The sequence below is a fragment of the Magallana gigas genome, chromosome 7 (assembly GCF_963853765.1).
Source record: "Magallana gigas chromosome 7, xbMagGiga1.1, whole genome shotgun sequence".
Classification (NCBI taxonomy): Eukaryota; Metazoa; Mollusca; class Bivalvia; order Ostreida; family Ostreidae; genus Magallana; species Magallana gigas.
In genome coordinates, this window is record NC_088859.1 from 14,338,470 (window position 1) to 14,366,444 (window position 27,975).

General features: G+C 35.6%; 2 protein-coding genes across 2 annotated transcripts in view; one reads left to right on the forward strand and one right to left on the reverse strand.

Annotated features, from left to right (window-relative positions):
* Positions 1-21,760, forward strand: LOC105340362 (polycystin family receptor for egg jelly). Its single transcript, XM_066066998.1, has 26 exons — positions 1-100; positions 666-854; positions 3,491-3,679; positions 3,841-3,975; positions 5,536-5,703; positions 6,915-8,286; positions 10,308-10,489; positions 11,465-11,638; positions 12,059-12,205; positions 12,531-12,658; positions 12,877-13,017; positions 13,415-13,561; positions 14,024-14,161; positions 14,244-14,346; positions 14,454-14,674; positions 14,878-15,087; positions 15,179-15,629; positions 15,844-16,019; positions 16,178-16,411; positions 16,837-17,007; positions 17,179-17,339; positions 17,695-18,352; positions 18,662-18,788; positions 19,092-19,342; positions 19,441-19,615; positions 19,736-21,760. Exons 1-26 carry the CDS (start codon positions 31-33, stop codon positions 21,082-21,084), a joined length of 7,467 nt encoding a protein of 2,488 aa, XP_065923070.1. The 5' UTR covers positions 1-30; the 3' UTR covers positions 21,085-21,760.
* LOC105340300 (E3 ubiquitin-protein ligase SMURF2) overlaps positions 21,143-27,975 on the reverse strand; it is a 17,046-nt gene continuing 10,213 nt past the window's right edge. The window contains exons 9-18 of the mRNA XM_011446258.4: positions 27,632-27,802; positions 27,149-27,329; positions 26,669-26,772; positions 26,280-26,394; positions 25,738-25,916; positions 25,310-25,447; positions 24,357-24,477; positions 24,004-24,205; positions 23,810-23,894; positions 21,143-23,696 (exon numbers count right to left, since the gene is read on the reverse strand). Of these exons, the coding sequence (XP_011444560.1) occupies positions 23,597-23,696; positions 23,810-23,894; positions 24,004-24,205; positions 24,357-24,477; positions 25,310-25,447; positions 25,738-25,916; positions 26,280-26,394; positions 26,669-26,772; positions 27,149-27,329; positions 27,632-27,802 (1,396 nt within the window). The 3' untranslated portion in view covers positions 21,143-23,596. The remainder of the gene's footprint in view (positions 23,697-23,809; positions 23,895-24,003; positions 24,206-24,356; positions 24,478-25,309; positions 25,448-25,737; positions 25,917-26,279; positions 26,395-26,668; positions 26,773-27,148; positions 27,330-27,631; positions 27,803-27,975) is intronic.

Consider the following 27,975-nt stretch of genomic DNA (forward strand, 5'->3'; position numbering starts at 1 on the left):
TTTCGAAATGTCCGAATAAAGTGTTTGAATATGATCTGGAAATGTATTTTTATTGTTACCGGGTTGATTTATATACTATCAGTCATCGGCACGTCAGCAGGTAATTCTGTATATATACATATATAACCATATTTTATTTTTCAGCGGGAAATGAATTTTTATCAAGTTAGCATAATACTATAAATTTGGTTAATCAAGCCCAGTTTACATTACACCTAGGTATAACATGAAGCTAAAAACATGACGCTTAGTTGCTTTCCTATTTTGATACTTTATACCATAGTCTTAGACTTACATAAGTAGTGATTCTGTAATATGTCTTTTTTATCATTCATATCTTTTTGCTGTATGAAAATGTACCTGTATATATGTATTCTGACGATTTTTTAATATCTTGTATTCTACATATATATGTTCCTCTTGTACCAAATTATTTGGTTTGAGCGAATTAACTGAACTGAACTGAATAGAATTTACAGCTAATGTAATACTTTACAGTAATTTTATTTACCACTGAGATATGCAATATTCATAAAGATCATTTGGGGGGGGGGGGGGGGGGGGGGCTGGGGCTTTAATCACTTTGATATTCAACCAAAATTCGCTGAAAATAGTTGGAGATGTTTATATTATAATAATGACGATAATGATAATAATATTTTAAGCTACTTCAAACTACACCATTTCTGACTGGTCCCCGTGGACGGTATGCATTGATGTACCCGGAACTAGCAGTAAGCAAGGAGAGAAGACCAGGGTCCGCACGTGCGTGGACGACCTTGGTGACACTGTCGCATGGAGTGAGTGCAACTGCACGTGTTCGAATAACGAGACCAACGGCTGCAATCTTCCGGGTGAGTTTTATTTCTTTTTGTTTTTTTTTCTCTTTTACTATCGCATGAAATAGAATTATGTAATCAAAATTGGAAATATAATGGTTTATTTTATACTCTTGAAGCGTTAAAATTGACAAATTAAATGATGATATTATAATGTTATTGGTAATTAAACGACAGTTGATGGAGGCTGGGGGAAATGGGGAGACTGGAAGTGTATAAGCAACACGTTTACACGATTTAGAGCCTGTTCGGACCCACGAGTTGTCATAGTTTTCATAATTGACTTATTCAGTATCCCGCACTTTTATGGGCCTACAATTTGATGGCGCCGATTTTGTTTATGAGTATTTCATGAATTTCAATTAAAATGGGTTTACGTTGATTTTTTCCCACTTTGATTTGAGTTGCTTATGGTCAAAATTTCCTGTTTTGTTCACTGTATCTTTTCGAAATGTCCGAATAAAGTGTTTGAATATGATCTGGAAATGTATTTGAATTGTTACCGGGTTGATTTATATACTATCAGTCATTGGCACGTCAGCAGGTAATTCTGTATTTATATACATATATAAATATACTAGCGGAAAAAAGAAACTGTGCATAATGAAATTTAGTATAATTTTTCTACATCTTTTGTTTGTATTTATAAAATTTAAACAATCGATAATGGTAATGTTTTTGACAATATTGGATGGTAACCGTCCGGGTGCACGGACTTTTTCATGGTTAGTGAGCACCTGTTGTTTATTGAAGAATTTGTACGCATGAGTTTAACGGGCCAATACTGTTTGGAATAAGAACTGTAAAGGATTTGTTTAAACTTTTTTTATTAAGGAAATCACTTTAGTTTCAACAAAATTTACGTCTATGTCATGTCATAGATATAAATCTATGTCATGCCAAGACTCAACGAAAACCAACGTAATCGTGCTGTTGGGATGCTGCAAGCTGGAATGACACAAAATACTGTAGCAAGACACTTTGGAGTTCATCGGAACACCATCCAGTCATTATGGAGACGTTTTCAACAATCTGGCAACACTCAGGATCGACCGCGCTCTGGGCGACCTCGTGTGACGTCACGTCAACAGGACAACCACATTAGATTTGTGCATCTGAGAAATTGTTTCCAGACAGCAAGTTTGACTGCCCGTAGCATTCCAGGGCTTCGACCAATTATATTTTTTATAGTCCAAGAACTTGCGTAATCATCTGTGCGAGCAAAACATCAGACCAAGACGTCCAGCGGTGCGCCCAGTACCGTCATCGTATCGCCAGACTAGCGTGGTGCACACGGCATCTGCGATTCAGAATACAGGACTGGGCCAATATTCTGTTCACTGATGAATCCAGATTTCATTTGCATAGCAGTGACGGCCGTTGTAGGGTGTATCGTCGCGTTGGGGAGCGTTACCAGGACGCTTGTGTTGTGCAACGTCGACAATTTGGTGAAGGTAGCGTTATGGTGTGGGGTGGAATATCAGCACGTGGAAGGACCCCTCTACAAATTGTCTATGGAAATCTCACCGGCGTACGCTATCGAGATGAAATTATTCAGCGTCATGTGATACCCTTCATACAGAGACATCAAAATCACACCACTCAGCAGCAAGACAACGCAAGGCCACACGTTGCACGTGTAGTCAGGGACTTGTTTGTTCAACAGAATGTCGATGTCTTGCCTTGACCAGCTGTTTCCCCCGATTTGTCTCCGATCGAGCACGCCTGGGATGAAATGGAAAGACTTTTACGCCGTTTACCAAATCAGCCAGTGACATTGGCTGATTTAGGCCAGGCTTTAACCAACATCTGGAACAACATCCCTCAAGCATTTCTGAACACTTTAGTGGCATCAATGAGACGTCGCTGTCAAGCATGCGTGAACGCAAATGTTGGTCACACGCGTTATTAAGTTTGTGAATTCAATTTCAAATAACAGTGACTTTCGAGTGTGCTGAAATTGACGTTATTCGACGTTGACATTAATGTGTTATGAGATGTTGTTACGAATACATGTGTTAACAGTATTACAAAAAATAAAATTTGGTCATTGTAATTTTTAAATGTTTTTTTCATATATTATTAAATAATGCACAGTTTCTTTTTTCCGATTGTATACATATAACCATTTTTTATTTTTCAGCGGGAAATGAATTTTTATCAAGTTAGCGTAATACTATAAATTTGGTTAATTAAGCCCAGTTTACATTACATCTAGGTATAACATGAAGCTAAAAACATGACGCTTAGTTGTTTTCCTATTTTGATACTTTATACCATAGTCTTAGACCTACATAAGTAGTGATTCTGTAATATGTCTTTTTTTTTATTCATATCTTTTTGCTGTATGAAAATGTACCTGTGTGTATGTATTCTGACGATTTTTTATTTTGTGTATTCTATATATATGTTCCTCTTGTACCAAATTATTTGGTTTGAGCGAATTAACTGAACTGAACTGAATAGAATTTACAGCTAATGTAATACTTTACAGTAATTTTATTTACCACTGAGATATGCAATATTCATAAAGATCATTTGGGGGGGGGGGGGGGGGGGGCTTAAATCACTTTGTTATTCAACTAAAAAATCGTTGAAAATAGTTGGAGATGTTAATATTATAATAATGACGATAATAATGATATTTTAAGCTACTTCAAACTACACCATTTCTGACTGGTCCCCGTGGACGGCATGCATTGATGTACCCGGAACTAGCAGTAAGCGTGGAGAGAAGACCAGGGTCCGCACGTGCGTGGACGACCTTGGTGACACTGTCGCATGGAGTGAGTGCAACTGCACGTGTTCGAATAACGAAACCAACGGCTGCTATCTTCCGGGTGAGTTTTATTTCTTCTTGTTTTTTTTCTCTTTTACTATCGCATGAAATAGAAGTATGTAATCAAAATTGGAAATATAATGGTTTATTTTATACTCTTGATGTGTTAAAATTGACAAAATAAATTATGATATTATAACGTTATTGGTGATTAAACGACAGTTGATGGAAGCTGGGGGAAATGGGGAGACTGGAAGTGTATTAGCAACACGTATACACGATTTAGATCCTGTTCGGACCCACGACCAGCACATGGCGGCCAAGACTGTGTGGGAGACTCCCGGGAGGAAGATCAAAGTAAAATACCCCTCTCTCTCTCTCTCTCTCTCTCTCTGATAAACCAGATATAAAGGCATTAAACCCTAGCTGATAACTTATTGTAATTGCATATTTTTCGCCTAACCGCAAAAATATGCAAGGACATCGTGGCATGTAACTTCTTTTGTGACGAGCCATGTTTTGATAAACGAATCTTGTTTGATAATTGTAACAAGCTTCGGAACAATTCAACACTAAAAAAGTACCTACTTTTTTGGTAAAGCAAAATTGTTGCGGATAATTTGAAACTCTAGAAAAAAGAACACCCTGTTTTTGAGGTAACGGATGAATTTTATCAATATCTTTACAAATATTTTATATTTCAAATCATCCACGTTGCCATAGGGGAAAATAAAGATTGCATGTGATCCCGAAACATTTACAGTTAGAAATATTGTTTTATACCTAAACTAGTTTACTACAGAATATCACAAATATAGGTATACCTTTACATGTAGTAAAAAACCAACATATGACTTATCAAAAGTGGCCAATAAAGCGTTAAAGGGGCATGGTCACGATTTTGGTCAAATTCTATTTTTATGTTTTGATTATTTACAATGCTTTAGAAATGCATTTCGAATGATTAAATTAAATTTGAGAGTCATTCGTAGAGTTATAAGCAAGATACAGGGCTCACAATTCTTTGTCATGTAAACAAGGCTCGTGCCCTGTTTTTGTTTACATAGGTTAAATATACCAGCAAAAATATTTTTCCAGCTTATTTGTCTATCTTTTTATTTATTTTAAGCATAGATAAACAGTTCCTAATGTTTAACCGATTCGTTTTAGGTTTAAAACTGACATTTTTACTTCAACGTTCAAAATGTAAACAAACGCTTTGTTTACATAGCGAAGAATTTCAAGCTTTGTAACTCGCTCATAACTTAACAAATGACACTCAAGTTTCGGTTGCCTATTAAAAATGCCTTTCTGAAGCATCGTAAATATTAAAATCGGAAAAATAATTTTTGACCAAAATCGTGACCATGCCCCTTTAATAACCAAGTTTTCTCATTTAATAGTATAAGTACCGGTATGATAATAAACTAAAAAACACAATAGTTCAAGAATATACATTGTATGCATAGTTTGAAAACGTTATATTGTGATTTTTTTTTCAAAAAATTATTTGTATTTATTGGTCTATTGGTCTATGAGAAGCATTTTTTTCGTCTTGGGAATCTTTATAGAATAATATTGTAGTTGTGCCCTGAAAAAAAAAAAATTATTGTCTTCGATGTATGATACAATGTACATGAAAGTAATTTTGCTGTATTTTTGGATTATAATTGCCATATTTTTTTCTATAAATCCAATAACACAGAACTGTTTATGATAAAAATTCGGAATTATCATAATAGCACATATCAAAGTTTAACAGAATTCCAAATTATATGGCTGAAATTACTTTTTAAAGCAATATTTAATATAATATATAGAATATATTTACATATGTCAATAATTTGTATGAAGTGAAAACAAACGGAGAGAAGAAATTAAAATCAAATATTCTGATGGATGTTTTATGTCTTGAAGCTTTATTTCTTGACGGCGGGTGGACGTCATGGACCAATTACAGCGCATGCTCGGTTCCAATGGGTCATGGGACTAAATACCAAACCAGAGAGTGCACCAATCCGGAACCTTGCGGAGTGTTAGCGCAGCATTGCGTGGGAGCTAATTCTTCTGGGGCAGATTGTGAAGGTTATTTCATAATTTTAGCTCGATTTATTAAAAATCATAAATGATAAATTCTAGGATTATTTTAAAACATATGTCTCACTTATTCAAAGTCATTTCGTTCTAATAACTGTAATCTTGTATGCCCTCTGGGCCCAAAATTGGAAATAAACTATTATCATTATTATTATCATTATTAGGGTCTTGCGTTTCCAACGGAAGACCCTCTTGTTTTTCTTTGGTTTCTTTTTATTATTATTTTATTTATTTTTCTTCTGACTCCTTCTCGGCTTTATATCTCAAAATTTTTTCATCCGATTTCGATGAAATTTTCAGAGCTTTTGTAAAGTTACCGTGCCTCTACGATTTCAAGTTTCAGCAATAACGTCACTTCCGTTCAAATTTGGCGGCCGTTTTTAATTTTTTAAAAAGTGATTTTGTCCGGAAGAAATCTCCAAAAACTTTAAAGATATCGCTTTGAAATGTTTAATGATGTTAGAATCTATGGTGTACGGGGGGGGGGGGTGTTGTTTAAATTTTATTTATTAATCTTGCTCAAAACCGGAAGTAGTTCCAATTTTTTGAAATTTTCATTTTTTTTAACAAAATAAGACAATACAACAGTGTTATAGAATTTGCCATAATGATTGTGAATTCAAATCTGAATTCTGTTTAAAAAACGGGCGATGCATTACAGAGATATGGGGGTTTTAAATCGATTTTTTCGGAAATTTAGCGTAAAGTTCAAAGTAAAATTAACTTGTACCAAAAATAATTTGATTTTTGTTAAGTCTTACTTTGACACGTTCGGATTTTTTGGTAAATTCGTACTCAGAATCTGGTTTTGTTAAGACGTACCAAGAATTAATCGATTTAAAAAATTGTTTAAGTTACCTTTGTTATTGGTTTTAGAACTCTGCTTCATACAGGAACATCTAGCTTTTCGCTCGACATTAATTAACGGAAGACCCACTCGTTGCTTTGCAACGAGCTTTGCTCTAGTTTTTCTTATTATTAGTATACATGCACGTGTGAAAATAAATATGTTTATTTCGCCAAATTTTATTTTTGCGGATTTTTTTTAAAGTTGTGTTACTCATTATTTTTTGCATATCGCATTTTTTTGTATTTTACTTTTTGCTTCTTACAACTTTTTTTGATGACGAAACAGTATTTTTGATCTAAGTTTACAAATAGAAATATTTATATGTTTTAATGTCAGAAACTTTTTTCAGAATTCCCGCTATGTCTGCAAGGATCAGTGTTCGGGGGCAATTACATGACAAAAGACGACCCACTGGTTCTCTACTCCTCAGCCAACATTGAAGTTTATCCAAGAACCCAAATCACGTGTTCTCATCTACATGTCATTAGTAATTGGAATTTATACTCAGTTGATGATGAAACAAAAAACGAAACTCACATCTTGAACATAACTCAATCGGCACTGTACATCCCTCGAGGGGAGTTCCTGCAAGGCCTGTATCGTCTCTTTGTCTATATGTCCTACACAAAACACTTTGAGTACGGATTTGTGGAGGGTTATATGTACTTCCGGATACAGTTGCCGCCTCCCAATGTTTTCATCCAGGGTGGGTCGGGAAGAATGAGCAATCCTGGGACCATTACGGTCGATGCCTGGACCGGGTCGTATGATCTAACCAAAGGGCCCGGGCATAGAGACGGCATGGATTACTCGTGGAGCTGTTTTGAGTTTCCGACTAATTCCCTGGACATGCTGATGTCCTTTATTGTCCCGGATTACTTTGCGTTCAAGTCCAATGTTACGACATCTCGAATTTCTTGGGATTTTATGAATAGTTTAGTTGATTTGTCAAATAAGTTCTTGGACACGTTTCTCTTAGTGAATCAAGTTTTCTTAAACGAGACGTTCGTTTATCAGCACGTTAACTTAGAAAACATCTCTAGCCCAGATATCTGCTTGCCCTACAATGAAACAGGTGGGAATCCTTGCTACCTTGACAATGTAATAAATGCAAAATCATATGCATTATTGCAAGAGTTTCTAAATTCTAGTTTCATTGAGGAAATCAAAACTCAACGGTTAAACGCAAAATCAGTTACAACAGATGTCGAGAATGTATTGCCGATGTTGAAATTGGACGAAAATACAACGAGCTCGGATATCGGAACAGTAGAGAACGATTTCTTGCCAGCAATGGATGATATGATAAGATACTCACGAATTTTGTCAGAACTATTGCTTAACTTCAACACATTACAGGCCGAAACACCAAAAGAGAATTACACCATTTCAACTCTTAAGATCCTCGACGAGCAACTCGCAAAAATAGCAAAACAGGCAAGCAACCTGGCAAACACGAGCTTCCCAGACTTGATTTTACAGGAGATGCAAATATATGCACTGATTTTCAAAATGTTCGAAAACAATAACTGTGAATCCTTCTCCACAACAAGCCCGGGATACGCCCAGTTGTATGCCGATCCCGACCATCCCAAGAAAGCCCTGGGATACGTCGTGACAGTCAAAATATCCATTAAAGGAGCTGAGAACACTTACCAACAGAGTATACAAGTAGTGTTCCCCAAATCGGACAATGACACTATACCTGAGATAAACTTAGAGTAATTTTTTTAAAGCTATTAGTACTTGGGTAGATATTACAGCTATTTAAGCTTTTAGATTTTTAAACAAACTAATCATATCTCCTCGAGTTTGAACATAAATTCTTATACCGATCTATTGAACCTGTAGGCCCATTAAAAGGCATATAACGATGTTGTCAAACTACTCCCTTTATGGGCTAAAAATGCATTTCAAAATCAATTTTAAAAATTGAAAGAAGCGAGTACAATGATACACAGACGTATATAGATTCAAACCAGTAAATCGGAATTCTGTCTTTCACATCAAGATTTCTTCAGATACCTAGTCGTTGCAAACAGCTACATGTTGTATCTAATATTTAGAACCATTTTAACAAGAGCTTGGACTTTGGGTGGTTGTTTTAAACTGCAATGATGTGTCGTAGGCCTGTCTATTTCATTGCTTGCTACGCAGCCATGGCTCTTTGAAATCGACACAATTTGTCTGGCTTTTGAGCTAAAACTACACAACTGGGTATATTTCACTTGATACCAGCGTCATTTTAAATTTGTTTTGACGCAAGAAAAAATAGTTACATCCTACCGAAAGTCCAGGGTCTTGTTAAAATGATTCTTATTAAATTCTATACAGTAGCTTTGAGTTGTCGGATTGATTCAGATGTCACGTGACGGGGAGAAGAAGACGTCGTTTCTCGTTTATAACCCCTTCAAATCTTAATAATTCGGTTCGTTTCGACCGTGATTATTTCTTGTTTGTTCGAATCTATATGCACTGTTTCTTTTTTCATAATTTAAGCATTAAACGCTCATTTTAGCGCGGTTTTCAATTTGTCTGCACATCCTTCGTGTTTTTAAAGACCGAAGACATCCAAAACTAAGCATTTAAAGCTTGCATTTATATTCAAATTGACGTTTATCTAATTTAAGTATTTGTGAATAGCAATATTTCACATTTTTTGCATGATTGTGAGGGAAATATGAAGATTTATTCCCCGATGAAAAAATCATATTTCCCGAGGGCAACGCCCGAGGGAAATATGATTTTTTTGGGGGGGGGGGGATAAATCTTCATATTTCCCGAACGTTCATGAAATAAATTGTTTATTATACCGAACGACAGATGATAATTTAGAATACATCAGTTTCCTATCGTTTTTCAATTCTAGTAAAGCAATAACGTGGTAAATGTTTACCGTTTTCTTTCTCTTACAGTTTCTGAAATAATAAGGATTTAAAACTAAATAGAATTAATGATTTAATTGCATCGAATGCTCATCCTAGGGATTTTCTATAAGCATGGAATGAAAACTCGAAGGGGTGAAATATGCTGAAAAATATGACGATGACAGCGAAATATGAAGTTTTATTGCCCTGGCCCGTGATTGTCTAGAACCAATCAGATGTCGCGTTATGTAGAATAATCATATTAAGGTATAATAATACACATTTGGTAGTTCGCTTACGCGACTTCAAATTAAGTGCCAGAAATTTTATCGAGAAAATTTTTTTGTTATCAATGAATAAAGATAATTTAACGATTATTTTTCGTTAGTAAATATCAAGTTTGAACGTTTCATTTAATCTGACAAAAATATATTAAAAAAACGCAATTACTTTTACATCTGTGACCATGCACCGTGACAAGGCTAAGTGTGTTTACAGGGTTTTGAAATTGGCAGATTTCCAATGCAAACAAGAAGGGAAACATACACTGAATGCAGACATACATGTACTCACTAATTTGAAGATCCATACTTAATATTTGCATTTAGAAATGTGTGTGATTCCCTGAGGAATATAAGCAATTTTAATCCCCATTGAATAGTCATGACGTCCAAATATTATAGTTGCAGTAATTGTTATCGTAAACAAAGTACCGGTATTGCATACCCCCCCCCCCCTCCTTCGAATACAGTTAAATTCTGCATTGTTTTTAATACCAAAGATAGACCAAACTGTCGGACAGAGAAGCATCGGTGTTTTACAGGTTGAACAAGTCATCTCAACGAACATGTCAGCTAATTTTTCTCTTTCTTCAGGTGCTATTTGAATTGCAAGCCGAGAGTCGCAACCTCCTTGATGATGTCAATCCGAGTGAAATGTACGACTTGCTCAAGAGACGACGAAAAAAGAGCCGTCTACAAATGGAATCTGGTGGAGTATGACCCAGCAACAAAAGCCACCAGAGCCATCAACGAATGGGAGAATTGGTTAGAAACAGGTCAGCTATTCCTCTTGATTTTTCACAAAAATGTTGCTTGTTTGGCTCTTGATGTAAACAATTGTTGTTGGGTTTTTTCTCGGTTAAGGAATTCAATACGAGGGTATACGTCAGTTTTTTGGTTTTGTGTATTTATCTTATATTGTGTATTTACGTATCTACACAATTGTATAAATTTATGCTAATTTAGACATGTTAATGTTATACAATTATCTACTGAGACCAAAGCTGGATATTGTTGTTCCTTGAGCAACGCGGCTTATTTTGGTGTGAGGAAAGGTTTGTCGTATAAAGTCATTCATTGTCGGAAACCTACGATGATAACGCGTCGTTCCTTTCTCCATCACCGGGTGAAGGAGAATGGAACACCGCGTAATTAACCGTACGTGGGTTTCTGACGATCAAACTTCAAAGTCATCAGGATTCAATTAAGCTTATATGTTTTACTAGCATTTTAAGATAACCTTTTGATGGTATTTGCCAATTGGTAATGACATAAGAAATACGGTGTCACGTTTTACTGGTGTTGTCTTATTTCTCGAAAATAAGATGTTCGCAAGATATGTGCGATTGCTTTTTAAACAAAGAATACCAAATAAAGATGCGAGTACTATAAGAGCATTGGATGGTCATGGCCAAGAATGCTACATTATTCTCGTGCAAAGGAGAACTTTCTTAGAACCATTTTAACAAGACCTAGAACTTTCATTAGGACTTAACAATCTATTTCTTTCTTCAAAATAAGTTAAAATGATGCTGATTTCGAGTGAAAAAAATGCATAGATTACGTTGTTTTAGCTCAAAAGCCTGATAAATATTGTTGATTTCAAGGAGCCATGGCTGAGTGGCCAGCAATGAAAAACACAGTCCTGCGTCACATTGCCGTTTGACACAACTACCCAAAGCCCAAGCTCGTGATAAATTGTCTCTATTCATTGACCCTAAGCACAAAATTCTCTCTTTCCTTCACTGCAGATCCCTCTGAACCCAAATTTGTCGTGAAGGCCAATTCCTTTCGCGGGCTGTCGTATTACCTTCTTACGGTTAAGATGAATGTCTCGAACAGTTGGTCAGAAATGCAAATGATCTTGGAGACAACGAATCCCCCTTATGGAGGATTATGCGGAGTTACGGAAGTAACAAAATCAGGTAAGTTTTGTGATCTCGTGGAGTAAGCTAACTGGAATAAACACCATTGTCATTGGACTCTGGTCAATATCCCCTTGAAGTATTACTCTACAATATCCGAAAATATCATTAGACGATTAAATGGAAAAAAAACATTTTTTTTATAAAGCCATTATTTTTTTTCCATTAAAAAAACAAAACAAGAAAAAACATCAATTGAGATAAACGGCGTAAAAGAACTTGTTTTTCAACATTGCATTTATTGCTATATTTACATGAATCAGAGACTTAAACACCTTGGTATTAATATATATATATATATATATATATATATATATATATATATATATATATATATATATATATATATATATATATATATATATATATATATATATGGAAGCTTTGTTGAAACTGGTGTAGAACTTCGTTTTGCTTCAGGTCAGGTTGATTTAGAACTGAGGGGGTGGAAAGACGAGGGATTTAGAAGACAGCAGAATGTGGAGTTAGATTGGAAGGAACAGATAAGTTACCGCATATTTCAAGAGGACTCGCAAACTAAAGAGAAATCACTCGTGTACGAAGGCTGTAAGTCATCATAGTAAAGTGGAGTAATTCAGTGTTTCAGACATTTTAGAAGCAAATAAAGAGAAATCGGTGTTGCACAAAATGTTTACTTATATAAGGAGAACCTTCCACAACTTGTATTACGTAGCTTTCACACAAGAATACTAAGTATCCCCCTTATATCAAGACAGAAAATATTACAGCTCAAAAAGCTTATTATTTGCTCAAGAATAAACATATCTTTTCCATATTGTTAAACTAAGAAGGGTCCTTGATTACTGTTAATGTGCATTGCAAAACCAAAAAAATATTTTTAATATCTTAAAATTTTTTTTTTTCAAAACAGATGAACGAATTATAAGTGGATTGTACTTTAATTACGGATATAAAGAAGACAAGTCGTTTATAACTATTTACGCTGAAGTCCTCGATGTCTTTGGCGATTTTACCACCTGTAACATTGCACCATTTCAGGTGAAGTTTTGATATACATGTTCTACCATGTTGTCTTTTTTTTTTAATTACTGAATGTTATGTGGATCTGTTCGTTTTATTATTTGATTTTATCCTTATCAGCCTCCTCCAATGAAAAATAATTATATACTCTCTCTCTCTCTCTCTCTCTCTCTCTCTCTCTCTCTCTCTCTCTCTCTCTCTCTCTCTCTCAGTACCAATGTCTGTATACTCTTCAGATATTTTCGCCGATGAAGGACACCTCGGTAGACGACTTTCTGGTGAATTCCCAGGAGATGATAGAAACTGCGATCGAACAGTCCAACACCGGCCTCGTATCCATGACACTAGAAACAACCATTAGTACCTCAAACCGGGAGGTATGTACACGCCGTTTGATGAATCTAGTTACTGTATACAGGGAAATATTCGTCCTTTTCGCCCTGGTTGTGAGCCCGCGAATTTAAAACTGGGCGAATATCAATGTCTCAAACTATTTTCCTAAAACAAAACTGTGTCTGGGCGAATTAAGGACTGGGCTAACTGTTTCAAAGTTCAGAATGGCGAAAATTACCCTGTGTACAGTATTAATTTAAGCCGTGTGTTTAATTTGATTTGATTAAAAAAAAGTTTAGTAAAGGACACACAAAAATGCTCATCCTGAGTGGAATGAATAAGAAAGGTTTCAAACATTGTGTAGACAAAAAAAGTTTATTTTTAATTTTTTATACTATTTCCTCAAATAAAACTTTACGGAACGCAACCCCCTTTTTTCAGGAACTTCCCGAGACTAGTTTCATTGATGAGTTGATTGAAAACCCGGAAACCTGGAGCAGTATTGGGGAGGCAACCACGTTTGAAAACCTCTTCCAAAACTTGATGGTTACAGATCAAAATTACACAAATCAAGAGATTCTAAAAGAGGTATGTATTTACAACCGGAAATCATCAATACATGAATAGAAGTACACGTAATTATAAATGTATAGCTCTTCAATTACAAAAAAAATAAGTAGTAAGTCTGAACCAAATAAAACAGTGGATTTAAAATATACTCTTTTCATTAAAAGAAAGTTGTAGAAACTGCGTATGTATGTATACTATACATTTTAAATTTTGAATGTAATGAGTTTCTTTGGCAATTAAAAATAAAAGCAAGAAGCGAATCTTAGCTACTCAGGGAAGAAATTGTTTCTGCAATATCGTCTCGATGCTTTGACGTGCAGTCATCATTGGAAAATCACAAATGCAACTACGCTTCCAAAATGGTTCATTCTTAGTCCCTGAACATAGTTCATAAACTTTTGACATTTATAATATCTACTCGTTCGTCAAAAGATAAAATGGGTGAAGTATGATAATGGCGACGGCCCGTTTAATTAACAGGGAATGCAGAATATGACTGCCTATCTGAAAACGTCGACAACTTCTCTGAAAATTGACAACACGGTCTTACAACGACAGATGGCGTTTTGTTCGGGGTCTTCCATGGAAATCAAACAACTAGTCACACAGGAGGCTATGGTAATATAATAGTCCTTATTCTAACCACGATATCAAAGAAGTATGTATCACATAAATAAAATTTGTTGATTTCTTGCTCAAGGTTTCGGCTCTGAGTTCCACCAATGACGTCATCGAGAACTTCATCAACACGTCAATTAAAGCTAACTTCCCCGTCTACGAGGACTATCTGTCAACTTCAGAGGGTGGGCGGCAATTTGACGTTTCGTTTAAAAATCTGTTTTCAGAAACAAAATTATGAAATTATCATCGAAAATTAAAATACCTAACATTAAATGGATATCTGTTGTAGCCATCTTGCGTTCGGTGGACAATATGCTCAACATTTTGATACCAAAGTTAAGTCCTGATATTCCGGAAACAAACGACATCTACAAAATAGCGGACCAGTATAGCTCTGAAGACACAATTAATGCTTATGATGGATTGGGATTTTCGCCACAGGAGAGGGCACTATTTGTGTCAATGTCTATTGATGCGTACCAAGAAAGTGTTAACTCTTCCCTTGAAATGGTAATGTAAAGTTACGGGATGGAATGACAAACGGTTGAACAGATTCTAATAAAATATGAACCAATTTGTATATAGGGGTCTAGAAAAAATAATTAAGCCGATTACAAATCAAAAAGTTTTATACATTTCGGTATTTATTTCATTATAGCAGTAAAATCAATGTAAATTATATGCTGGCTTTTGGCATTATCATTTAAATGTAGGCAAACCAAACGGTGCCGAATGTTCAGAAGTCTATTCTGGAACTTGGAACGGTATTAAAAGAGATCACACATAGGAAGCAATTTGAAGTTGAGGTGACAAGACCGGGATTAAAGACAAGCATGGAGAAAGTGCAGGTGGACCAAGAAATCGATAGGAAAAACCTGAAAATTAAGTTTGATCTGAACACCGAACTGGAAGAAGATTTACAGGTAAACACAGATTTTTGTCTTTAAACTATTTACTATGTAGATCATAATTTGCAAAAACAGTACTCACTCAAGTAAATAATGTTTGTTTAAGGTTACGCAATATTCCAAAACTCCGTTTATTTGGGATCCGGAAGCTAAATATATAGAGTCACCAACGGTCCACATTGCACTGGGAAATAGAACGTCACTTCCGTCTGTAAAAACAAAATTCAGTGTGTCCTCTTCGGTGACCAAACGACAAATTGTGTTAGATTTTCCAGACGATACAGACGAGTATGTTTCCCGGTCATTCGCCTACAAGATTTGGTGGAAGAATCCGGCCGATAATTTGGTCTTCAGTTTTGAACGTGACAACAGTACTCTCGATTCATTTTCGCACGTCGTTTACGCAAAAAAGGATAGCACTCCGACTAGTTTGGATCACGAGTGGACAAAAATCATCACACAGAGCGACTGGATTGATGGGGGCGCTTCTTGTCTTCTTCCGAAAAACTTTTGTTCGAAGCCATGTCTGATGTTTTTTGCTGTTCATGTTACATTTAGTAAGAACTATCTACTAGTATTGTAAATTCATAAAATAAGTTTTTGAAAAATTTTAATATTTATTTTTGAAAAATCAACAAAGTTAATATTTCAATATTTTGTATAATGTAAATAAATTGAAACTTATCTATAAATACTCTTTAATGAAAGTGTTGTTTAAAAGTTCATCACGTTTTTATTTAAAAACATTTTTTTTTATTTAACCTTCTTCAGTTCCAAAATCAGGACATAGTAGAAAACGTCGTTCCGTTTCGAATAGTACCGTCACTTACAGCACGTCGAATATTACCGTCACTAACAGCACGTCATCTGTAAGTTATGACGTCAGCGGATGGACGACAGGTTGTCGAGTATGGGATGGGCAACAATGGGACAAAACTTCTTGCCAGGTTCTACTCTCTACTATTGATATATCGTTTTATTCCATACAGCGCTCCAATGAAACCACAATCAATGTGTTCCGTAGTTATACCAGAATTTGTAAATAAAAAGTTTTCCACAGTGGAATCAAACAAGACGAGATAATCTAGATCTTTTCTTTATACAGGTATCCCCGGAGACAAATAACAGAGAAACTGTTTGTGATTGTCAAAATCCCCCAGGGGATAACTTCGCAACGTCGTTCTTCGTTCCACCGAACTCGATCGATTTTTCGACGGTTTTCGAGAAATTCGACATCATTGGGAACGGAGCGGTGTTCGGCACAGTGACGGCCATTATAGTGTTGTACGTCATTGGTCTGTTGGTGGGTCGACGTTACGACAAGAAGGATCGAGAAAAGGTATCAAATTTTGTTTCTACTATAAGGTTTAAGGATGCATTGGTGTATTGTTTTCATACCACGGTGTTCGAGTGTTTCACATATAATGATTTGGCCTGTCTCTCCGGTTCCATCTAAACTGAAGAAGGGTTTTTTTTCCAAAAGTTCAAGGCCATTAATTAAAAGTACCATGACGGTTAGGTCTGGAACTTGGCTAAATGGCCTTTACAAGTAAATTTTGAACATATCCCCTTATGATCTGTGAGTAATTTCAAAGTGAATTATAGTTTCTTCTACTGAAATCGGCCACTCTCTGCATGATAAAATAAATCATTTTTTTATGTTTTTTAATTAATATTATTTTAGTTTTAATTTAAATTATAGTATCATATATCATTTATCACCAATGGTGAGATGTAAAACATTTCTGACTGTGTTTACTCTAGTGGAAGCTGTTTTACATGAGTGATAACTTGAAGACGGACAAGCACGTGTACCTGGTCACCGTCTTCACCGGTCTGTCCAGGAACTCCGGCACCACGAGTAACGTTAGCTTCGTCATCGCCAGTCTCCTCAAAGACACCGGAGTCCGTCATCTCACCGACGGAGTCAAAAAGGTACCACCTCTTACGCCATCTCGACAACCAATTAAATCTTTACAATAAGCGCATTAAAAATATATTTTACTACAATTGAGCAGGATTTCAATTTCTGCGCAAGGTTACACGTATATTTCTTAGCAGGATTTTATTTGCAATACACATGTATATTTTTTTTACATCGCGCAGGGTTTCGAGACAGGAAGTGTCTTCACTTACGTCATGACCGTTCAGGATTCCCTTGGTGACCTGACTTTTCTGAACATCTGGCACGACAACAGCGGGAAGGGAGGAGACGCCTCGTGGAATCTAATCAAAGTTGTCGTAGAAGACGCACACACGGGGAAAAGGTGTGTTACAAGGAACTTCCTGTTGAGAAATATATGTAGAGTAGATTGACGCGTTTAAAATAATCAGATAGCGTTGACGTCAATAAATTCTGCAATTTGCAAAACCATTGCCATTACATGTAGCAAATACAGATATAAAACGCATAATTTAATCTGATAGAACGAGTCTTTGACGATGCATACTTCGGGTAAAAATTTGATATGGTTGTACATGTTATAAGAAGTCAAATTGTCGCTTTGCAATTACAGTATCAGATATCTCTAAACTTCATCATCGGTAAACTCATGTATTGTACTATAAATCAGAATTTATTAATGGAGTGTGAATAACAATTTAAGTTTCTCTTTTGTGCAGATTTGTATTTTTCTGTAACCAGTGGTTGAGTCTGGATTCACACGAAAGCTCCATACAGTGCACAGTTCCCGTGGCAACCTCCGAATCTCTCCAGACTTTTAATTTCAACTTTAATGAAAACACTCGAGAAAACGTCACCGACAGCCATTTATGGTTATCCATGTTCATAAGACCTGAAAAAAGCACCTTCACACGCTGTGAACGTCTTTCATGCTGCGTGACTCTACTTTTCTTAACAATGATTTCTAATGCCATGTTCTACGGAAAAGACGAAGCGATAGAGCAAATTCGCGTCGGTCCTATCAAATTTGCTCTATCCTCTATTTACATATCATTTGTTGGAATTATCATGACATTCCCTATTGTTCTAACAATATCAATGATATTCAAAAAGTCAAAATGGCAAAAGGAAGCTGAAGACAGAGACAAAGACAGAGAAAACGTCGAATCCTTTTTGACACAGAAGAAAGAAATGAAGTTTCGAATGCCACCCAAATGCTTATACGTCGCATACGTCCTTGTTGTTCTGTCCATCCTGCTGTCTGGGTTTTTCGTGGTTCTGTACAGTATGGAGTGGGGAAAAGCTAAATCTGAGGAATGGCTGAAAACTTTTTTCATGTCTTTTCTGGAATCGTTGTTTATTGTTGATCCAATCAAGGTTTGTTTTGATGATCCTTTCGTTTTCTTTCCATATTAACGTTTAAAGGGTTGTGAGGTCATGCCAAAATTTTATTATTTAAAAACTATCTGGAAAAGAAGACCTCTAGGTTATAATACTAACAAATTTTCAAATAAGACTACATATTAAAAGAGTAAATTGTGAATACATAAAAATAGTTTCCAAGTTTATTTGACAATTGATTTATTTGTTTGACTATGCAGCCTCTTTCAATTAAGTATTGAATACATGTATAATATTCCTCAAATTAACCGAAAGCTCGGAAACCACATGCAAATTTTGTTGTAGGTTATAGCAGTTGCTGTGTTCTTGTCCATCATTACCAAAAAATCTCTTGATGACAGTAAATACGAGACAACGAAGCTATTGGAACAATCCCAGACCAGGGCACTGGCATTTGCTCGAGACACTAAAAGTTTGTTTGCGTATTTAAAGAATTACTTACCTACAATACTGTCAATAGTCATGCGTAAATGATAGTATATTATCTTTTAATATTTTTTTTTTACGGCGCAATGCATAAGTATATTCGTAAAGTTAAACGTAATTTTGTTCCGCAAAGTACATGTGTGCTAAAAATGTGTATGATTTTAATTATAACTGAGATTTTTTTGATGTAATTTAGTGAAAATTATACTAAAAAATATATTTACTATTCAAAATATACGTATAAAAAGTCTACAATGAAATTTTAATTAAGATTTTTTTCAATTGGCAGACATAGCCTGTTACGGAAAACCTTACGACGAGCAAACGCTGGAGAACATGAAACGAAAACGGTTACAGGAACTGAGAGTCAAGAGCATCCTTGTGGAGCTCCTGCTCTACGGCTGCTTCCTGACCATCTTGTACTTCATCAGCTACAACAACAGAGATTTCAACTCATATCATATAACACGACATTTGAACAATCAACTTCTGCAGAGCCCGACCAAAAACAGCAGTTTCCACACACTTCGATATTTAAATGTAAGAACAAATCCATCTAAAAGTTATCGTATTTTCAGATTTGTTCCGATTTTCAATTAATGTAATTGATACAGTGTCGTTGTCCCGTTGTCTGTTAGGTGCGGAGTACAGAATATTTCTATGACTGGTTGAGGAACACCTTGATTCCGTTCGTATTCCCATTAACATGGTACAATGGACAAGCACTGAATTCTTTTGAACGGCAGAACACTAAAGATCAGGCAAATTACAGGCTAGGACCTGTAAGGCTACGGCAACTTCGAGTCAAAGAGAGTAAGATTGTTAATTTGTTCATTACTAAATTCCGTAAGTCTTTTGTTTTTTTGTTGTTGTTCTATATTTGGCAATTTCTATGTGAACCAAGATTATGTTCCAATGAATTCTTTATTTCAGCCAAATGTTCTATTCCTCTGATTCTGGATGCCACCTGCTACGCAGATTATGGAATCCCTACGGAAGATGAGCGCAGCAATTGTCAGAGCTGGGGATTACCTTTTTGTGACGTCACTAAAACACGTTGGTCTTCTAAAGCTTGGCAGTTTACCAGTGCCACTGACATATGGGGTGTTCCAACCATAGGACTCCAGGGGACTTACGGCGGAGGGGGCTACGTGGCGGATCTAGGTATCCACCGAACGTACGCCAATGTCATGTTGGATGAACTTTACAATAACCTATGGATAGATAGACAAACTAGAGCTGTGTTTGTGGAGTTCACCCAATATAACAGCAATGCCAACCTGTTCACGTTTGTATCCCTTATGACCGAGTTTCCACAGACTGGCGGCGTGTTGACAACTGCCCATGTGTATCCTTTGAGAGTTTATCAGCATGTTGGAAACTTTGGGGTATTCATTTTTCTCTGCGAAATAGTCCTCATGATCTGCGCTTTGGCTTTCTTCGTCTATTTCGTCGTGCAAATCGTGAAACACAAGAAAGCGTTTTTCAGAGATACATGGCGCCTTTTTGATCTCGTCATTGTCGTGTTGACTGTAGTTGGTGTTGCAATGTATCTTACAAGAATGCTTTTCACGTCATGGACGATCACAAAATTTACGGATCAGAAACTGAAGTTCGTCAACTTTGGACACATTGCTCTTTGGGATGAGGTTCTCAATGCTTTCCTGTCCTTTCTTGTCTTTTTATCGACTATCAGAATTCTTCGAGTTTTGAACTACAGTCGAAGCATTACTCATTTAGCTGGAGTACTGTCTAATGCCAGAAGAAACCTTTTGGGTTGTTTCTTTATGTTTGCTTTGATATTCATAGCATACGCAGGTTTCGGCTACCTCCTGTTTGGCTCAGATCTTGAAACCTACAAAAACATGTTTGTTTCAATCACAACTATAGTCAATTCACTGGTTGGCCGGAACAGCCTCCATGGGTTGATAATGGCGCGCCCTGTGATAGCTGAATTCTACTACTTTACATTTGTGACGTTTGTCATTTGGATTGTGATGACAATGATGTGCGCTACTCTGAACAGAAGCATTCGAGAAATTCGAAACAAAATCGAAAGTCACGAACGGATGTACGAAATAGACGACCTTCTGCATGATCTTCTGAAGGATTTCTGGCACAAAATTCATTTCAAACTCCCGTCAGTCTCCAAGGCAACGCATGAATTACGTCGCACCATAACCTCAGTGACGTCAGGAGACGTCAGTCTGATCCTACAGGAGTTTGAGGAAGATTCCTGCAGCGAGGATGAACAGGAACCAAACACAATAAGCAATTGCTGAAGAATGAGATCTTCACTGCAAGTGGACTCTTGTTAAAAACAAATTCAAACACAATATCTTTGCTTGTTGAAAAGTTTTTATTTTTATACAACTGATGAGGATACTACTGTTATAGTACATGTTTGGTCTGTTAATAACAGAGAAAGAATCACGTTGTGCTGCCAACTTTACTCAGACATAACCACATTCAACACACTTGTAAATTTGATTGATGAAGGCACGTGTACAGTCAACACAATTACGTAAAAATCTTTTAAGACTGACAGCAAATAGGGAGAAGAGGATTGTGACCATTCAACTGAAGGGATAAAAACACATGCAGTTTAGTGAGAGATAAAAGATGATTTGTGTTTATGGTAGAAATGTAAATATATAATGCTCGTTATCTATAAAATAGTCGAAAGTACAGTTTATGGGGAAAAGTGCATTGATCAATATGTATGTACAACAATTGTAATTTGAATATTAATAAATACATCATAACTGCTATGATTTAGCTAAAATATCCTTGATTTTTTCACCAGGAAAAAATGTATATTCACCATTGTATCTTTGAAAATTACGCCTTAAGAATAAATATCTTATGCATGGAAAATGTTACTTGAAAAAAAAACCAGGAAGAAAAAGGATTAAAAACTTTCAAATGTCCTCAATCATCACAACCATGTCTCAAAAACCACCTCTCTAATGGAGTTAGCTATATGGTCTAAATTATATGTTAGTCTTATTCAATGCTTTCTTTTTTAATTTGTAAATAATCATAACCTAAAGCACTGTATGTTTAGCCCATACTAGTTTTCCCCATGGAAGATACAAATTCTAGTGTTATTTGTTAAATTATTTTAAAATTATACATATTACAAAAAAAAAATACATCCAAATATACATTTACAAGTCTTAGTAGGAAATACATATCACTGTTAAAAATACACTGGAAACTGGATAGAAAAATTCTCTCTCTTTTTTGTTTTTTTTTTCTAATGTGAACAATTAGATATGAAAAATGTAAGATAAACAAGTTTTACTTGTGAATCAAAAGTGCTCTCTCCCTGCATATAATCCCTGACATTGAATAAAGAATTTATCTGACAATTCTGAAAATATGCCAATGGCAGTTACAAAGAAGAAATCTATATCACAGTTCTGTATAAAACTATGTGGAGACTTTTTTTTTTGGCAAAGAAAAAGGTGAAGGATCCAATGCTGGACGGTTTTTTAAAATAATTTTACAAAGATATTTTCAATTCAAAGGAGAGTTTCTAAGAAGTGCTGGTGAGAACAATGCCCATTGCAATTTTAACTGTACACTGAAAATCATATTACAGTTGTTTTAAGTAAAAATCATCTGATTTTGTAAATAATTTTGTGCTGATACAATTGTCTAATAAAATCACAACCAGTTCTCCAAAGTAATATTAATGCTAGTTATATAGTAATACAAAGAACTTGTTCTAAATTTAGAAATTTCAGACATGAAAGCCAGCTCCACTGCAGTAATATTATAATCATTTTAAAATACAGGAAAAAGGGGTAAACATTTGCCCATTTTCATCCAATTTGAAACACTTAATGCATTGCATTCACAACCATCTGCTATAACAATACTCAATGCCTTCTGACTCACAAAGTCTAAGAAAGTTTGTACAAACATATGTCATGTATTCGCTAAAAATCACAGTACTCAGATAGAAGTCATTTCTATCCATTGAAGAAAAAAAATGACATGAAACATTACATACATTTCAAGTAAAATATACAACATTCATACATGTTTGAGTAAAAACCACCATTTTTCTTGAAATTCACTTTCTCCATACTGACAGTAGAATCTTGAAATAAAAATCAAATATTCCATGTACATGCATGATCTCAACACAGTGGATATAGATAGATGTGCATACAAGAACACTGTACAGTTGAAGGGGTAATATATTTACACAGGCAAATTAAATTATCAACATTTTGGGGTTTACAAAATAATTCACAAATATGTTCATTGGGACATTTGGTAAATTTACACTGGAAAGAATACGGTCTGACTAGCATGTAATCAAAGAATGAATTCGTATTCTGGGCAATCAGTATGACAGCAATTGTGAAGTATCTTGTATCAACAAAGAAAAATACTCTTGAAATGGCCCCCAAGTACTTCCATATACACATTCAATTCAATATCCCCAAAAAAGCTTATACTGGGAAGAAAAAAATACTGTTGAAAAACTTTTATATCAATAACCAGGACTACTGAAGTTCACATTCATTTTCACACTTACAAAAACTAATTTTTTTTTTTTTGTAATAAAAGTGACATCCACTCGATTAAACATTGAAGATTACATAGACTACATTAACATAGAGGCATAAAACGGAACTAGTAAAACTATGAACTTGTCAGAGTCAGTCTGATCCATCACAACGCGTTATACAGCACCAGATACTGATCCAACTCAAGGTCAAACTGAAGGTCACACCCAAGGTCAAATGGAGGTCACTTTCAAGGTCACACTCCTGATCACTCTACAGCGAACCCGCAAGTCTCCTCTACTGCACAAGTTAACTTGGAATACAGTTTCTCATAATTTTCATACGGTGGTATGTCGATCCTATTGAAGCTGAAAACAAATGAAAATTTAGCCAGTGAATAAAATGGCAAAATCAAGGTAACAGATCATTTAAGACAATGAGAAGTAATTGAATTCCAATTCTTTAATAAATTAGATCCTACCATGTGTGTGCCTTTGGAAGATTGTCAGTGTTAGCATCCACCTGATGAATAGTGAACAGTCTTGGGCCTGCATTTCCTGTAGAACCTGCAATAAACAATTAATTCCCAAGTTATTCTAAGTTCCTAAAATCATCCAGTATTAATAAAAGATAAAAATACACTAAAGCGCAGGTACAATGAAGCCAAGAGTTTACCCTGCAAGGCCTTGAAGCCTTGTAATGGAACACGAGAGCTTCCTGTAACAAACTGAAGCAGCCTGGCTCTCATCTCATCGTCGAACTCGTCCACAGAACGCCAGAACCACTTGACGATGTTACTCTCTGTGGTGCAGTGTTTTAACCGAGTGTGCTTCTTCCAGTCATCCAGGTCTATCTTTCCCAGTCCACCAATCATTAACTAAAATGGAAGAAACAATGAAAACCCTTAAACCCTTAAACCAAATTAATTGATAAAATCTTTAGGCGTGTGAGGTAAAAATACTCAATGTTACTTTCACCCAAGTATTCTCTAAGTTCATACCTAGGACATACACAAATTAAAATATTACCTCAAGTTCCCTTTCATCAAAAGGCTTCAGTAAATGTTGTGGAATGATTTCATTAAAACCTTTCTGCAGGGCTAAAAATTGAGCTTCAATGCCCCTCATAAATCTCCACTGTACATATAATCTACAAGTTCAACAAAATTCACAATATAGAACCAGTACATGTGTAACTTATTTGTTTATATACTACTATGGAATCATTTATATTCATGGGGGCCAATTTTCATGGATTGTGAATTTTTTGCTTATTCGTGGGGTTGAATTTCGTGGATGCGCCGGTTTTCAGTTTCAGTAACAAAGATAACTGTTTCTAGATTTGTTTTCGTTGAGGATGTAATTTCGTGGGGTAGGGCTACCCACGAATACCACAAAAATTGAGCCACCACGGATTCTAATGATTCTACAGAATCGTCTAGCTAGCAGTACAAGCATCATGTTCATCAGTACATTGTTTTTGTCACTGATCGTCAAGATAAAAGCATGCTGTATTACTGTAGATTGGCATATAATCCCGATGGTTTTTATTTCACTTTGTTCGCGATATAATATTTTCCCGCGAAATTAAACCCATCTCGAATACTATCATTAGATTTCAAAAACGTTTTAATGCTTATATTCTGATCAATTGATTTTTAAGCAGCGTGAAATTAAAACCATCGTGATTGGTACTTTAATAGATATCTTGAAATTTTAACTCCATGGAATTAAAATGACTTACAGTATGCAATTGAAAATATCAAGTTTCAAATAACAATTTGTTAAAAACATTATCAAGTACAATCCCTCTTTGACTAAATTGATCTACAGTTAAATAAATGACTCACCCTCTGATATTTTGCTATTCTCTGCTAATCTAAATGCTTGACATATTCTAATATTTCTGTGGTGATTTACTGGACATACTCTGACCTGTGTGTAATTTCTGTCAGATTTGAGTTGCTCTTTTAATGACTTACTTGACATATTCTGGCTTATTCTCCTCAGTGACTTTAATGTGTCTGCCTCCAGGCTTCAGCTCATACTCCTGAACTTTACCAAAGGAATTGTGTTCCACCGAAAATGTATGATCTAGCACTGCCTCAATATTGTTCTCTCTGAAATACATTTTGCAAAAATAGTTTAAAATTCAGTAAAATCAAGAGGGTATTTGATAAAAAACAAAATAAACAAATTTCTATATCATACTGTTTCTTTGCAAAACACAGCAAATATATATTTTATTAAAAATGCAAAAAACAAATCAATTAATCGCTCATCAGATATGTCAAGATTATGGTCTGGTCAAAATTCAAGACACTCTTTGTAATTATGAATTTATTGAAAACATGAACAAAAATTTCAGATATTGGCCTGAGATCAGTATGACGCTGGAGTGTGTACTTACAGTAACCAGACCAGACTCCTGTGAAGTTCAGGGTCCACGTTCTCAAGGTCATTAAGGGTCACGGATTTGGCAAGTAATTGTTTGTAGAATGGTAACGTGAACCCCCCATCTAGGTAATGACCATGGAATATTGCTATACCAATGATTCGGCCCACGAAATGGAAGTAGGACAAGTGTTCCTAGAAAAACAACAGCATCAACTATGTTTAATGTAGGACAAGTTTTCATCCAAAATGCAACAAAAATCTATCAATTATCTTCTGGAGGAAAATTAATCCTTTTTGTTCTATATGCATTTGTATTAAATAACTATTTCCTCTAATTAATTAACTAGTCTCAGAAATATATTTTTTTTAAATCATTACGATAAATGGATCATATTGCACATAATTGCAGTATTTTATAAACCAATGATATGTCACAGGCAGAAATAAGGTTAACTTCACACAAAGAAAAAAAACATTCATTTGAAAAAGCTTATTATATTGCACACCAAAAAATCATTTCAGTTGCAATACATGGAGTGGTGTGTATAGACTTACAGGATTGACTCCCGAGTCTGCATTGATCTGTAGTGTATAAATATCGTCCCTAGCGTACTGGAAGAGGCCATAGTACGGGTTCAGCATCTCATGGGACAGCAGGTACAACCACTCCCTGTAAACAGTCAATTAAACCAACTCCGTATTACCTCACCGCATTACACTCGGATCAATACACAAACATGCTTGAAATGAAATTAAAAGGCATTAAAACTGATTGAGTGAATATCCTCTCTATTTCTCTCATGCTAAAACTGAATAAATCTACCAAATGATAAAAAAAAACCCATCTTTTTATTTCTAATTAATAAATATCCTGCACACAAGGACCATATTGGCTGGTGTCTGTAATTTTCCACACCATAAATTCGTAATAAAGTTTTCCTTACCTAGCTACTCCTCCATAATCAAGTCCCTCCTCTCCTTTGAATTTCACCATCAGCCTCTTTCTGAGGTCTTTGGCTCTTAACTTCATGACTGTTCTATATGAGTCCTGTCAAATACAAAATGCTTTACTGTTTACTTGTTCAATTTATGTAACATTAAATGTTCATGCCACAATAAGCAATGTTCACCATCTGAAAATCTGATAGATTGACTAAAATTCCTTTCTATTGAACACTACATGAATGTCATGTGACATTGTAAACCATAGAGGGTTTTCAAACAGAAATTAATTAACTAAATCAATTATAAGGCTGCTCATGTTCATGATTACCGGGTATAATAATTTTTTCAAACATGCAACTGGAACATGCAACAGGAGCTCAAAACATCAAATACACAAAGTTACAAGAGAAAGCAGTGCATGAGGACAATTTTTACAGGAATTTACAGCAATCCTGTATAGGGTGTTTACAGTATCTTACCTCAAATATCTCCTCCCTGGAGACCTCCATCCTACAGTGTCCTCCCTGAGGCTGTAGGTTCTGGAGCTCCAGTTTTAGGATCTTCAGCTTCTGCACCAGATCACGTTTGTATTTTGGGACTGGGGAATCATTCTCTTTGTCGATGATTCTTCTAATGGGGACTGGTGCACTCTCTTCTATCCTGGAAGCATGAATCAAGAATACAGTCTTCAAATACTAGCTAATTTGACAAAGAAAATTGAGTCAAACAAAAAATGGATATGAAGGTGACAAATGTGTTTCCAGCAATAGGATAAGAAATTTTATTTTTAACTTGACAACAATGAAAATTTCACCAAAACGAAGACAGGTGTCATTTTTAGTGATGGGATGAAAAATTCATACCAGCTAACTTGACAAAAATGAAAATTTCATTAAAATTTAGACTGATATGACAGAGTGACCTTTAGCAATAGATTTAAACTTTAAAACTTTGTGACTTACGTTCTAGTCTGAAGTCTTTGGATGTTGGCTGAGAGTCGGGGATCTGTGAACTGGGTGGTCCTATTGTTGTGGTCCACAAAGTACACCCTCCCACTCCCCGTGTGGCGAACCTCCCATCCAACAGGGAGGTTCCCCAACTCCTCATCCTGGATTTCTGATCCGGACAGATCCCTGAAATCAGAGGTCAATGTTACTATTTTGTTACCATCGTGAAAATAAGAAAATTGAGGAAAATTTCTTACCCTTCATAAAACTTTAAAGTGCAGCATATGTCAGAACATTGGCATGCATCAAACAGTACTCTGACTAATCGGACACTATTCATTGACATCCATATTGTAGAA